The 14,552-nt window shown below is 37.7% G+C and overlaps 1 protein-coding gene across 2 annotated transcripts in view; it reads left to right on the top strand.

Moving 5' to 3' along the window:
• CDC42SE2 (CDC42 small effector 2) overlaps positions 1–8,333 on the top strand; it is an 82,285-nt gene extending 73,952 nt beyond the window's left edge. For both annotated transcript variants that reach the window (XM_014266503.3, XM_005486219.4), the window contains 3 exons: positions 1,332–1,433; positions 5,875–5,992; positions 6,418–8,333. In XM_014266503.3, the coding sequence (XP_014121978.1) occupies positions 1,332–1,433; positions 5,875–5,973 (201 nt within the window). In that variant the 3' untranslated portion in view covers positions 5,974–5,992; positions 6,418–8,333. The remainder of the gene's footprint in view (positions 1–1,331; positions 1,434–5,874; positions 5,993–6,417) is intronic.
• Positions 8,334–14,552: the final 6,219 nt, after the last annotated feature.

Below are 14,552 nucleotides of genomic sequence, written 5' to 3'. Positions count from 1 at the left end.
CCTCATCCCAGCTATTCATAGCATGCAAGAAGATACTGAAATCTCCTTTTGTAATAGGGAAAAGGGGCAGGACAGGACTAAATGTGTTCTGTACTTGCTGGCTAAACCTTGTGATGTATTCCTATAGATATGGGCTCTGATTCATAAAGATTTCATCTGTAGCTATTGAAATAGTAGTTAGCCCACTCGAGGCATGTACCTTCATGCCTTGAGCCTGTGTGGTCTTACAACCTCATAGCCAATTAGAAATAGAGATCATTAAAAACAAGACCAAATGAACTTTAAGGTAATAGGAAGGTTTCACTTGAGCTCAAGTAAGTTTTTAGCTCTTAAACTCTACTTTGTACAACATACCTTAAAGTGAGATATTTTAACTGTGTTTCGTGGGTTTTTTTTTTTCCAAATGCAGACATTTTTCAGAGTATGGGCATATGGTGACTACACACTGCATGAATTGCTCCGTGTAAGCTCCTGGCTCTGGCCTAAGAAATGAGGATAGGGTTTTCTTGTTTTTATCATTTAAATGCAATGCTTAGCTGGAGGCAGGCAACCAAAGCAGCTTTAATTAGAGAAATTCTTTACTGCCTCTGATTTTTTTACTTGCATGTTATTAGATTACTAAAAAATGAAGCTGTGAAAATTGGGAAGCAGAGTTGAAGCAATTCTTGCCTTCTGTCACATGGTATAGGAATCAGAAGAGTCCCTGAGCTGGCATTTTGCCTTAGTACTGCCCTACACCCCTTCAGCTCACAGTTGAGAATCATGCAGACTGGAAGTGATCTTGAGTGTGTGGGTTCAGAGTTCAGTAAAGATACATCTGTGACTAACCCTGATCAAACTCAAGGCACTGTTCTGGACATTGCCCTGAAGTATATTGCAAACTGTAATACCAGGACATGCAGATAAGAAATTCTGTAAGTTAGAGGCTTCATAGACTATTCTAACACACTTTAATCATTAATTCTTGTTTTGAATTACTCAAATTTGATCTGTCCCACCATGATTTAAATACAAATATAGGCAGAAGTTACTGTATGAAACATTGCAAATACTGGTTAAGAAATATGGAATTTATTAAGGTTATTAACAAATGTTTTGTTGGCCTAAATGTTGGGAGTGGCATCCATGCTTGTCGGTACACATCCTCCGAGTAAAAAGGACAGTAATACTAGTGTCTTGGTTAACCTCAGAATTTGGTCTCTGTTTTTTGACTCTGTTAAAATACCTTACAGTATATGCAATATCCTTCCTATAGATGGTTTACTTCTGCCTTTATGACATGTACAGTTTTTGCCTTTTCAGTGACTCTCAGATATTTTCTTTCCTTTCAGAAAAGACGACGGCGGATTGATCGAAGCATGATTGGGGAGCCGACAAACTTTGTTCACACAGCTCATGTAGGATCTGGAGACCTGTTCAGTGGAATGAATTCAGTAAGCATGCGTGGATGAACATCATTTCATATTAGACAGAATACAGGAACACTGTATTTGTATCTTGTAGCTGAAGCAAAGCATCGATATGAAACTGAGGAATGACCTTGTAGCATTTTAATTCCAAGTCCTAAACACTAGCATTCAAGAATACGAATTATTTTTTAATTCCTATATTTATTGATAACACATTTTAGGTGCTGTATAAATTGTATAGAATACATTTTAAACTAAAAATCCACTCTGATTATATGTATGAACCAAAACAGATGTATACTTGAAAATATACTTGAATATATACAGGTATTATATAGAAGAACCCAAGTGTCTTATAGTTAACTAGATTTCTTACCTTAATTGCCTCAAGTTGTTTTAAATATAGTTGATGTAGAATTCTAACTTACCTCAGTTTATGGTGCAAACAAATTTATGTTTGGGTGTTCTTGCTGAGCTTTTTCTGTATTCTGTAGCCCTGTTTGCAGAGTGAATTATTTCAAGAGCAAGCAGTGTCACAGTAAGATTTTGTAACTTCCTGTGAAAGATGGCCGCAATAAATATTTTTAGCTGTCTGAAAGTGAAAAAACAAAAGCTAAGATAAATAATGAAAATGAGCTTATGGAAGGAGGTGTATGTTTTAGAGCTTCAAATTTTTGTGAAATATCAATCTGTTTCTAAGGTCAATAATATAAAATATAGAAAATGGTTGTATGTAGAGGAAAAGTACTTCTTGACTTTATTAATAGTCTTTAAAGGAAAACATATTTGGAGATGACAAAAACTTGTTGACAAAGAGGAAAAATCTCTGTGTCTGTCAGAAATACCAGAATGGAAAGCAGAGCTAAAAAAGCTTAAATGTAAGCAAGGGAGTTCATTTGTAGCTTCAACTAGTTTAAGTTGGTGTTATTGAGATCAGACAAAAACTTTTTTTTAACTTGGCATGTAATGAGGAAGGATATAGCTAGAAAATTCAACATCATAAAATGTTTTTCGAAAACAACATTGTGGGCTGGAAATAATTTTTAGTAAAACCTCTGTAAGCAAGTTACATGGCCAAACACAAATTCCACTTGACAAAATTTAGTTGAAGCTGATTCCTTCTTTAATGTGATATATTACATAAATATTTAAAGCCATTATAAATTGAAATAATAGACTAATGTGACGAGCTTGTTTGATTACTTTAAGTCTGGCTTTTGCTTTTTCAGTAATTGTTTTTTCTCCTGAGGGAACCTTCCTCAGTCTCACAGCTGAGCTGCCTCATTTGAGATTTGTGTAGGTGGCCTGAAGCTTTATTTTTTCACTTTTTGCCTGTTTGCTGTCATCCTCTTCTTGCATAATCCCCAATTTATCCCTATATAGTAGGTAATCATTGTTGTCTCTCTACATAAACTTTTTTGTTTTGAATGCTTCTAAGTAGCTCTTTTTCTCTTTTTTGTTTCTTTTTTTTTTATTTGGATAATGTGCTGCATCAATGACCAGCAAGATTTTTCTGATCCTAGATGGAAAGTATCTGTATTGAAAAATAGTCATTCCCACTCCACCTGCTTCAGAGGCTTAAATCTTTGTTTTATCACACTGCATATTTTCTGCCTCTTCTGTGGTAGTCTCCACATTCATTCTTCACAGTGTAAATTCCAAGATTACAGTGTTAACCTTTACATGTTCTTCTGCTGCATAATTTCCTTTATAGTATGGACATTACATTCCCTCAGGAACCTCTTTGTGTTTTCTTTTTTTGAGTAACTTCGGTGAATACCTGCCATTTATTTACTGTATTTCCATTTATATTTGGTTCTTTATTCACTTTCTGTCTGTCCTGTGCCTTTTTTCAAAAAGCATATTCTTTGTTATACATCCTCACAATTCTGACTGAATAGTTTTTTTGACTATTCAGAGTATTTCTGAAATATTTTGGTTTTTTGTTTTCCTTCTCTGTAGAGTGCCTTGCTTCTTTGTCAGAGGTGCACTTAAACAGCCGGAGCTCTCTGTGCACTGTTTCTTGTTTATTTCCATCCCTTTTTTCCCTATTTTGCTTTCACAGTACATCGTGAAATTTCTTTTTTCTTGTTCTTCAGTTCAGTCTTTGATTTCATGTATTTCATGTAGTTTTCCATTGTTTTCTTTCTCAAGATCTGTCTGTGCTGTTTCCTAATTCAGAAAGGGAGGGCAAAAAAAAAAGGAAATAGGGAAATTTAATGAGATGCATAAGCAACACAACAGTTTGCATGACCTTTAATGGGTACAATCTTCTTTCCTTTCCAAAATCTTTCATATCCTTAAGTCCCATCTAAATTAGACATAAGAGAGAAGAACCTTGTTCTTGCATGTCATCAGAGAAAGGCAATGGCATCTTTGGAAAAGAAAAAAACTAAAAATTGCATCTCACAGTGCTTGTTCTTGTTGCTCAGCCTGAAAAGGAGGGTGCTTCAGAAAGAATGGCCCCTTAAAAGCCTACAAACATTAGACCTTTTTTGCGTAGCAATTTTACAATTGTATGTCTCCTACAAAGGTTTTCATATACAAAATACCTACTGAAATGTTAATGCAGAGTAGTTCCATCTGTTGCATTCTCTGTTTTAAGGGCAGTAATCTCTGAATTTAAGACTGATACTTCCTTATCCAGGTGCTCATGTGTGACTCATGAAATTAGTCTAACTTTTAGAAATACTCTTGAAAACCAATACTTCAGTCTTGCAATTTGTGTTGATTTGCTGCTCTCCAAAATTTTCAAGTCTTGTTAGCAAGCTTTTAGGTGGAAAGGTGATGTGGCCTGGGGATTTTTATAGATCTTTTTATGCTGGATTCAGAGTTCATTCCGAAAAAATTACCAGCATCCTATATTCACTCTTGTGAATACATTTATGTGTAGATTCATTCTTTTCTGAGGAAAAAACTTGAATTCAGACTTTGTTTTTTGCCATGGGCGGCAAAAGATGCTTAGTGAAGAAGATGAGCAGCTTGGTAAAATGTGAAAGTTCTAAATACGTCCCCATGCACTACAGCACACTCTTTTACTGAGTTTGTAGTTTTTGATGTCAGATGCACTAGAAAATTGGCCCTGAACACTTTTCCTTGAAGAAAAATAAGATGGTAGTATTGCTTTGCTGCCTCTGTATCACTTATTTCAGCAAAAGGACGAAGCATAAAATGGTTTTACATTGTGCTGCTTAAATACATCAAAAAACCCACAATCCTTTGCATAGTAATATGCCACTGAAGATACAGGTCAATAAAACAGGCTCTTTTGTCACACAGGTTTGAAAGATCACGTGGAAGAATGAGTTTGCTGATTAATCTGTGCATGTGTTTTGCTTGCTGTGGAAAAGAAAATATATTTCTTTCATCTTCGTAGACAGGGGATATTGTGCAAGCTGCTTAGAAATATTTCTCCTGTGCTGTTTTAATACAGCACAGTGATATTCCAGTGGTGTTTTTCGGTCTCTGTGAAGGAGGAGCATAGATGAAATAATTGCAAGTGGTGCCCTGCAGGCATAGCTTTGAATGAATGTTGTTTTCCACTCTTTGTGTAGTTGTTATGTATGCTCTGGGATGCAGAGAAAAAAGGGCCAAACCTTTAAGATTCAAGTTGTCTTCCTGCAGGCGCTTGGCCATGATTATTTTGACTCATGCAACACAAGCAGGAAAGAACTATGGGTTTTCTTTTCTGTTTGGTGATAGAGGCAGTGAAAGTCATAGCAGGATGTGCATGTGTTGAAACATGAAGCATGAAAAGGGGGACACGAAGATTTATATGCATCAGACTAAAAACACCTTCAAATAAGCTATGTTCAAGAAAGTTCAGATTTACTGTGGTTTGAAAAGTAAATGTCCTCCATTTAAAGGATCAGTATCAATTAAGGCAAGCATTGTATATTGTCACGTAAATAGATAAATCAAAAATGCTCCACAAACCAAAAGGTCCATCTCTGGATTTAGGAAATCCTAGTTTAGCCCTGTTTTAATGATCTGAATTAGCCATACAGATATTTGCAAGTTGGATATTATACCTTTAATATAATGACGTTTACTTAGTGATAAATGTATGGTTCATTATACCTGCCTGAGAACGTTTTCCTTATAACAAGATAAATTTTAGTTTGTCAGGTGGAATCAAGGCTAGTAAAAGATTTGATTTTATTTTTTTTTTTATTAATCAAGTGGGTCAGTGAAACCATGAATCAGCCAGTTTTCTTTAGGAGAGAGGAAAAACTTTTGTCTCAGTACCACTTCTTGGATCTTTTCTGCTGAGCTACGTGCTGAAGTTAAAATTTCAGCAAGCCTTGGATGCATGTGTCCTTGTGAAAAAGTAATACAGCTTTACTGGTAACAAAGGATAACTTGGAAACTAAACCTAGAGAAAAAATAAAATCAAAAGCAAGAAGATGCTACAACTCATTGTTCTTCGTCTTTCCTCTACTCCTCTTTTCCCTTCTATCCCCAGGTCAGCTCAATTCAGAATCAGATGCAATCCAAGGGAGGCTATGGAGGTGGCATATCTGCAAATGTTCAAATGCAACTCGTAGATACAAAGGCAGGATAACCTTGGGGATAACTTTCCTGTAAGTATTTCATTCTACTTCTTAGGCGCTGTTAGAGCAGTGTGAAAAACAATCATACTGCCTTATAATTATCTCCTTATAAAAATCTGTGTTCTTAGGATGTCCAATTTGTAAATCCATTTCTGAGTAAAAAATTAGCTATCTTGTAAGAATGTTACTTTTTCACAGAATGGAGTGCAGATTGTTCTGACTGTGTCAGTCTGACCTTAAGTATGTTTTAACTAAAGGTGATCTTGTAGGCCGATCTTCACAGGTGAAATTAGTTGTAAAACAAATTTCATAAGAAGTTTGTGATGTGATTATGGTACGACTCCTGCAGTGCTTCCATAAGATGTATGGTGTTAAGTCAATGTATAGCAGTATTGCAGTTGGAAAATGGTCAGAATGCTCTAAACTTGGTTTAATCCATGTTTTCTGTCTTTTAGGTTTATGTGAGTTCCTGTATCTTCTTTCCTGTGTCCTCTCTTTTGCCTTGGTGACTGCTTTCTGTGCTCATGACAAGAGAAGTGATGGCTCATTGTTCACCCTTCGTGATTAGTCCAGTGAAAAGTTGCTGTTCTGCTCTGATGATGCCACTTGTCAGATTGGTCCGACTGTGCCTTTCAGTGGCATGCACGCATTGGCCTCTACCAGTATCATGGACGTAGAGCTGTTTAGGATTGGTTGTCGCTTTTTAGTTGTTCTAAGGCACATTAAAGTACCAATCTTAGCTTTCCTCATTCCTCAGAAATACTAATGCACAACATTCTGTTGCTTTTTAGTCTTTTAATATTTTCTCCACTCAAATAGTTTAGAAATGAATGAGTTTTGTCTTCAATTACCTAATGTTCACTGAATTTTTTAAAGGTCTGAGACCTGCAAGCACAAATAATTATTTCATACAAAATCAACAGAGTAGATGACCGCATGCTTTGTGAGGTTGCTTTTTATGGTGGCCTGCTTGGTGCTAAAAGAAAAAAAAAAATTGCTTACTGCAGATGTGAAAAATTTTGCTGTGGCACCAAGTCATGCCTGTTTCTGAAAAAGGACTTGTAACTTAGCTGCTTCAGTCATGTCTTTATTTTAGTTTTTATCCAATTGGTCTTGAAATAATAAAGAGAGAGCTTGCATTCATGAGGCATTTGTTGTAAATGTTCAGTATATTTATTTTGAAAGAGCTGACCTTGAGACTGTAAACCAGTGTAGTACCGTATCTAAGTGTTGTGGAATCGCTTTAGTCTATTTACACAGAAGAGCAACATGTTTGGCTGCTTCTTTTTCTTTCTACAATTAATTTCAACCTGTACAGTCATTTCCAGTAGCAGCATGTCAGACTGCCTGCAATATTGGCTGAAAAGTTTAGTAGACCTTTCTAAGTAGTTGGCAGTATCTATGTACTAAATATTTAGGGCCATGGAAGTTGCTAAGAGCGACATACTAAACTGGCAGAACAGGTGCCAATGAAAACAACATACAGGGTGACTTTTTACTAAGTCAGTAAAATGCCTTTTGCTCAGGTTCCAAAGCATGTTTCTTTCACATGTTGTGAAACTGCATTTTAATATTGCACTGTTTTCAGATTATCTCTATAAGTGGTCCCTTTTTTGCTTCTTGCTGGTTGTTTTAGAGAAGTCAATTATTTGAGGCCTGGTTACATTAGATTTTTATGAGGGAAAAAGACCCAAACCATCTAAACAAATAAGGCACAACTGATCCTAATCAAATCCATTTCTATGTGCAAATATGCATGTAGACTACTGTCATAAATGAATCTTTATTCTCTTTCTATTCTTTCCCTGATTTCACATTGCAACAGCTGGTGATTTAAATATCTATGAATCTACCTACGCTTCTCTCTCTGTTTGTAAACAACACATAAAATACACAGCTCTGGAGGTAGTTTGCCTTCCCTAGGTTGTATTTCAGTGGTAGATGTCACTTATCTGGTTGAATAGTTCAAAGTAGGTTGGATAGTGTTCGCTGATAAAGATTCTGATTCCTGATGAGATGTTCAATTGTCTGGATGCATAAGTACATGGCAGTGCATTGATACATATATTTTTTAGGGGTTAGCATTTCCAATGCCACTTTAACAATGACTCTTAAATATACTACAAAATTATTACAAAATTATTTGATCTTTGTTATTGGTAATAGCAGCTCAAATTTGCTTGCCAAAACTATCTTGCACTTGCCAAAATGTTTTCAGCTCAATAGCCAGGAAAAAAATTGACATATTTTTATAACAGACATACTTTTTTTGTACATTGTGTTCATTCTTGAATAAAGTCAGTTCAGTGTTGGCTTGTAGATATTAAAAGGAAAGTATTGACTTTGATTCAATAAATGTTTTCTTTCAGTTGGTGGCCTACCCTTTTTCCTTTCCTTAAATTATGTTTGCATTAGAAAAGCACTTGCATCTTACAGACAGATTTGTGGTGAAAAGAGTAACCTATTAGTGTCAATAAATAAATAAATTGCAGGCATGAGTTTTTTTCGCCGCACTTGACCCTTCTGTTGCCATATGGATTAACCCGTAATTTTATCAGTATTATTGTCACATTGATTTAACATGTATGCCAGGGGCTTCTGCCAGGAAGGGAGAGTGTCCTAAAAATACTTTGGAAATCTTTCTTTTTGACTGCAGCTTATATGTGTGTTACTTTCCTGATTGTGCTGCAGGTTACTGTGGTGGTCAGTAAAAGACTTGTCACCATAATATGCTCACCTGCATTAAAAGTACCCACAAGGCACAGTATTGCCTACTGTTTGGGTCAATTAATTTTTATATTTGACACCCTCAAAGCTTATTCCTTAAGCACTAACTTCTACTTTAAACTTCATGCTAAATTCTTATGAAGATTGATAATGAATTCTTTAGCTCATGTCAAGTCCATTAAATTGCCAGTTGAGGGGGAAAAAAAGACAGCTAGAAGGAAATAAGGTTTTAAAGTAAAATAACGTTGGAGATAAATCCATGCTATACCATTCAGCTAAAGAGTTCTTATTTTTTTTAACGCTGAGGTTATAGACACTTAAAACTATCTACAAAGATGTATTTTGAAGACCAAATGTTCCACTGTATATGCATTTTCAGTGTCTGACATTAAAGGTTCTGCCAGTAATTAGTAGGATTGCTTCAAAGGCACACCCATGAAACTGATTTGGACTGGTCCCATCTGCTTACCCTTACAGTGCATACTAGCGCTGACAGCTAACTCATGGATGCTGACCTGTAGGAAAGGTTGTATGACCACATTGGTTAGTTTCAACCTGGATCAGTTTCCTAATGCTTCTTCAGAGTGAGCGTGGGAGCATGGGAGTGTGTCATGGGATCAGAGGTAATCTGTTACAGGGAACATTGATAATTTCTCCATGGAAAAACATCAAGCTTTTTCTGTATTAAACCACCCAAAACAACAAACACAAAAAGCAACAGCAATCCAACAAGAAACAAAACAGAAGATAAAACCAACACAACCTAAACAAAACCACAAACAAAGAAAACCAAACAAAACCAAAAGGAAAACCCACTCAAAACAGGACATTCAGGCTTTGCAGCCCGAATGAATACATCTATTGGAAAGACTAATTCCACATTTTCAAAGCTCTTTTTCCATGCACTGTGCTCACCAGCTTTGTCCAGAGTATTCTTCTTGGTTTGGGGGCACAGAGCACGTTGAACATGTTGCTAAAAGATCAACCACATCATCATCAAGAGTCAGCCATCCTCATGCACTATGATTTATTTCTGCTATCAGTGGTAATTCCATCTATCAGCACTCCGCAAGAGATCACTTTCTACTTTCACACAAGACAAATTATAAGTTCAGATTTGAACCAAGTTTTCTATTAAGCCTGGAAAACTCAGAAGTGCTGGTTGAGTTGGCAATAAATTGATGAGTACCAAACTTGCTTCCTTCAATATGATGCAGATGGTCCATTTATGAAATAACTAAGTTGTCATGCAACAGCTCCATTCATTTGTAGATATTTCAGCGTTTGTGTGAGCTTTTAGCATTCATTATCTTTAGACAAGTTCATGGTTTGTCAGGGGTGTTCAAGAAATTTGGTAGTGTGTTTTTATAAACAAGATAGTAAATAGAGCCTATCACCAGAAACCAACAGTAGGGTGTCATGTTTGGTTTATCAGTTTTTTCAAGTGGACTGAATGTCACTAAGCAGTAAGAAAGCTTTACATTGATGTCAGCTTCTAGGAGTACTAGTCTTCTACCTGTGCCCTGCATGTCCGAGTCCTCAGCATATCCCTGTTTCCCAGGAATATGCTTTGTATACTATGCCTTCAGTTCCAGGAAGGGGTTGTTGGCTTTCGTTTTTTAAATCTCTCATCAGTCTTTGTAGGTCTTAATTGGTTTGACATAATCTGCCAGGCAAAATAAACATTTATCAACTTGTGCCCTTCCTGCTGGGAAGCTCCAGGTGAATGACTCCAGTTGATGGGGCAGTGGTGTGAGGAACTCTAATGCACCACAGAGGAGCCTAGGTTTATCTTTTGCACCTGCTGTCACTCACCATGGTCCCTCATCCAATGTGTGTGGTTGGTTGGCTGTTGTTGTGCAAGGCCAGTTCTTAAAACATTGGCTCAAGGAGGAAAATGAGTACTGCTTGAAATTGATTTCGAAGTCCTCAGCTTTCTTGAAATGTGGTATCTCTAGGGAAATGGCTAATCTGAAACTGTTTTCCTTAGGAAATCATCTTTACACTCTCAATAAAACTTTCAAAGAGCCATACATCTTGGAAAAGAGTACTGTTTCAAAGTGGTTGATGCTAATGGACATTCTGGCACTCCACAGATTTTTTACTTGTCAAAATTCCACCTTCTGCAACATTAAAAATAATCTCATGTGTGGTATATGCATTAAGCAGTAGAGCAGTGCATTGATACGGGGGTATTGCACAGCATTTCGTTTCACATTTGTAATGAAGAGAAACATTTCCAAGGATGGAAATAAGGAATAAAAAAATCGCATTTCAGTAAGTAGTATTGGGTTTGGAGGGATGGAGGACAGCAGGGAGGGCAGATATAAATGATGAGTGAGTGAAAAGAAAGAAGATTAAGTGGGGGGGAAGGCTAAACTTTGATAGATGACCAAGCACTGTATGTATTCTCCATGGCATCCTTTTTGAGAAAGAGCTATTGGCAACAGCTGCAAAAACCAGAGCCCAGTGCAGCAAGGTTTATTCATTTTTCACTGTTTTAGGTAGTACGTTCCAAGACAATTACTCTAAGTTGCAGTGCTTGTTTGGTTTCCAGCTGGCATAGTCAGGATCTGTCAGAATGGGCAGTAGAACAGCCAAGGGCAACAGGGCTGCATGGTGAACAGAGCTGGGCAATGAGACTCTTTTTGACAATTTTCAAAGTCTGTATTAAATGGAAGCTATTTTTCTTACTGTGAACATGCATATGATGGTGAATAGATGGCCACGTAGCTTCACATCTCTTTAAAAACTTTCTCAGAAGTCTGTTTCATTTACTGGAGCTGGACAAAATCAAAATGATACTTGGACTTAAACTGCTATAGATTCTAGTCCCACTAGAACTACCCATTTTTATATCTGCTTACATTTAACTGCAATTGCACAGATGCTATTTTCCTCCGAGACTGCCAAAATGCACCCAGCCCAGTCCATGGAAAGGAACTAAATTGCCATGCCATTATTTCATTTAAGAGCTTCTTTGCTTATTCTCTGAATCACAACCAGAGCACTGGAAACACATGACAGAAAGAAATACTGTGGCTAAAACAACAGCTTTGTAAAACCTTGAACTGTGAAGTTATATGAAGATGACTGCTTTCTAAAACAATTTTAAGTAGGATTTTCAGCCTCTTACAACACACTTGCATATCCTCAAAGAGCGAAATTAAAACTTGCTGATCTCTGTTGATGCAATGGCCCATACTGTCTGCAATGTATGTGCCGTAATGGGACATAATAATTCTGTCTCTTAGAGTGCCTAGCAATTTCTGAGAGCACAAGGCAGTTGCTGTCTGAGAGCCCTCGTTTTTGGAGCAGCACTTCAAGCATCTGCAGCAATGTGGAGCCAGCTCAGCACTGATAGGACAGACATGGTATCCCAAGTTGAAGTGCCAAAGCCATTTCATGCAAGGCACTTGCAGGTATTTTTCTGAGTGCTTGCAACAGGTAAAGCCCTGCTCAAGGGCAGCTGAGGCAGCCCCTCAGCTGAGGCAGCTGAGGCATCCCCCAGCCTCCCCACACACTAAGTGAGGCATTTACATCACATTCCTGGGCTGCACTGTGGTCTTTCCATGTGCAAATTTGCACAGTACTGCACTAAGAAAATCCTTTTCAAATCACATTTTCTAAGAAAGGGCATTTGGTTAATGCTGTGAAGAAAGTCAGATCCTCCTGCTCACTGCCCCATATAGCAGGGTTATGCCAGCAGAGTCAGCTCATGGAAGGGCCACTGGAGCTGTCTATTATCAATACAATAATCAGAGCTGTCACTGCTTAGAAAACTGATCAAGTATGTGCAGCTGCTCATTTGAATAGCTTTCTCACTGAGGGAAGCTATCCACACCCATGATGAAAAGTTCTCCAGGGAACAGACATGCCTTCTAAATTTAAGTTCTTTAAGTAAGAAATTTCCGCAACCCTGTCCAACAAACCATGCCACAGGGCCCATAACCTTTCCCTGCCCTGCCCCTTTATTTGCAATATTGATGTTCACATTACAATGTGTTTAAAGGTTTTAATAAATATTTCAGTAATTAGAAAGTGGGCACTGGCCTTTCTGGATGGGCAACTGCTTTAGATTCCCCATTGTCTCAGGGTGAAGCCAGTTTCACAGCACACTGAACTATTTCCCAGTTGAGAAATCTACAGTCCAGTCCTCTGACCATGAATGAACCTGCAAATGAGAATGGCCTTTTCTAGTCAGACCAAGAGAATCCAGAATCAGAGGGCTGCAAAGAGTTTAGAGGATTTTTACCAAACCAAGAATACTTTTCCGTGGTTCAGGATTTCAACGCTTTGCTTTTTCCTCCTAGCACCTTTTGCCCAAATTTCAGGTACACCACATCATCTGCGTTTTTATTCCTTCACTGTGTACTGCTTAAGGTTTTAGGGCTCCTGAGAACTATTTCCAAAGACTCTATGTCTGTTGCTGCTTCTTCTTTTGCACCTCAGAGATGTCTTAATTCTCCCACCACAGATGGTATCATAGCCATTGGTATCTCAATGGATTGTCAGGAATATGCAGCCAGGACTAATGAATTTAGCGAGGCTTGAAACAGCAAACATAGGAGCACTGCCCCTAAATACCTACAATGCTCCTCAACCAGTAGCATCAGCAGTGGTTTGAAATTTGTTTGAGGGTTAAAACCTTTTAAAGAGTACCATTACTGCTTTTGTAACATAACATCAAATGACTGGCATCCCATACCTTACCCTCACTTCATCAGTAATATTTACTGTAAGATTACTTCAGAGCTTTCTAGTGAGGTGCACGAGCACACAGGGCATAATAGACATTTTGAAAAAGAAAAACTCATCTTTTTTTTTAGTAATAATTATATAAAACCAGCCATTTTTTCCATAAACTAATTGCCTTGTCCCTTGCCTATGTTCTGCAGTCAGAAAGATAAGACTACTGCAGAAGCAGCAGGGTAACAAGAGAGTTCTCTGCTGCTTCAAGCAATTACCATGACATAAGAAAAAATAGATCCTCTGAGAAAAGTAAAAAGGGTCACGGTATTCTTGTCAAAAGGCCTCATTTGTTGTAATAAAAAGATTTATTTGAACAAGGACTGCAGGAACTAAGCCAGGACTTTTCTTACCAGAGGTCACTGCAACTTACTTCTACTTTGTTCATTTATGTCAGTAAGAACACTTAGAATCATCTGGTGAAAAAAGAAAGAAATTTCCACTTCTAATACAGCTTCAGATACAGCTTTTAGTGACACATATCAGTTATTCATTTGTTGTGACACAGGAACAAGATCTGTCCTCTGCCAAGCTTCTGCAGAGACAGTCCTGCTACCGACATCGTGACACAATGAAAGAAACACCAAAACATAGGGAGTAAGTCTCAGAAACTTAAGCAGGTATATGGGATACTTCTTTTTTCCATACTGGAAACTTCTGGTTCCTGTAAGCAATACATCCAGGGAGAGAGGGAAGAAGAGCAGGAGGGTGGCTGTCACAGTCGTGACTGCTGCAACTGAGAGCTCTGTCCGCAAGGGCTGCTCATCTGGCATTTTGATCATAGTGTCACAGTATGTCAGCAACTCTTTGCAAGACCCAGAGCTCTCTGGCTGTGCAACTTCGCATGGTTTCGACAAATATTTCTTGCTCTGTGCCTGCATATGATCATCAGAGAAGTTGTTTACAACAGTAAGACTCCTCTTAGTCAGCCCCATGACACAACATTGTCACTGATGTAATACCATCTTCACCCCTTATCTCTGAGAACAGAGGTGTGAAAAACATACCACCTGTTCTCCTTGCAGAGTGATTAATTGAGAAATGCTTTTGTGAACATGGCACCATGTACTCATCAGAGCTAAATGCTTCAATATTGATTTTGATTGTTTGAGAT

This window comes from Zonotrichia albicollis, chromosome Z (assembly GCF_047830755.1).
Source record: "Zonotrichia albicollis isolate bZonAlb1 chromosome Z, bZonAlb1.hap1, whole genome shotgun sequence".
NCBI classification, from domain to species: Eukaryota; Metazoa; Chordata; class Aves; order Passeriformes; family Passerellidae; genus Zonotrichia; species Zonotrichia albicollis.
The sequence above is the reverse complement of the archived record's forward strand: the minus strand, read 5'-3'. Positions and strand labels throughout refer to the sequence as shown.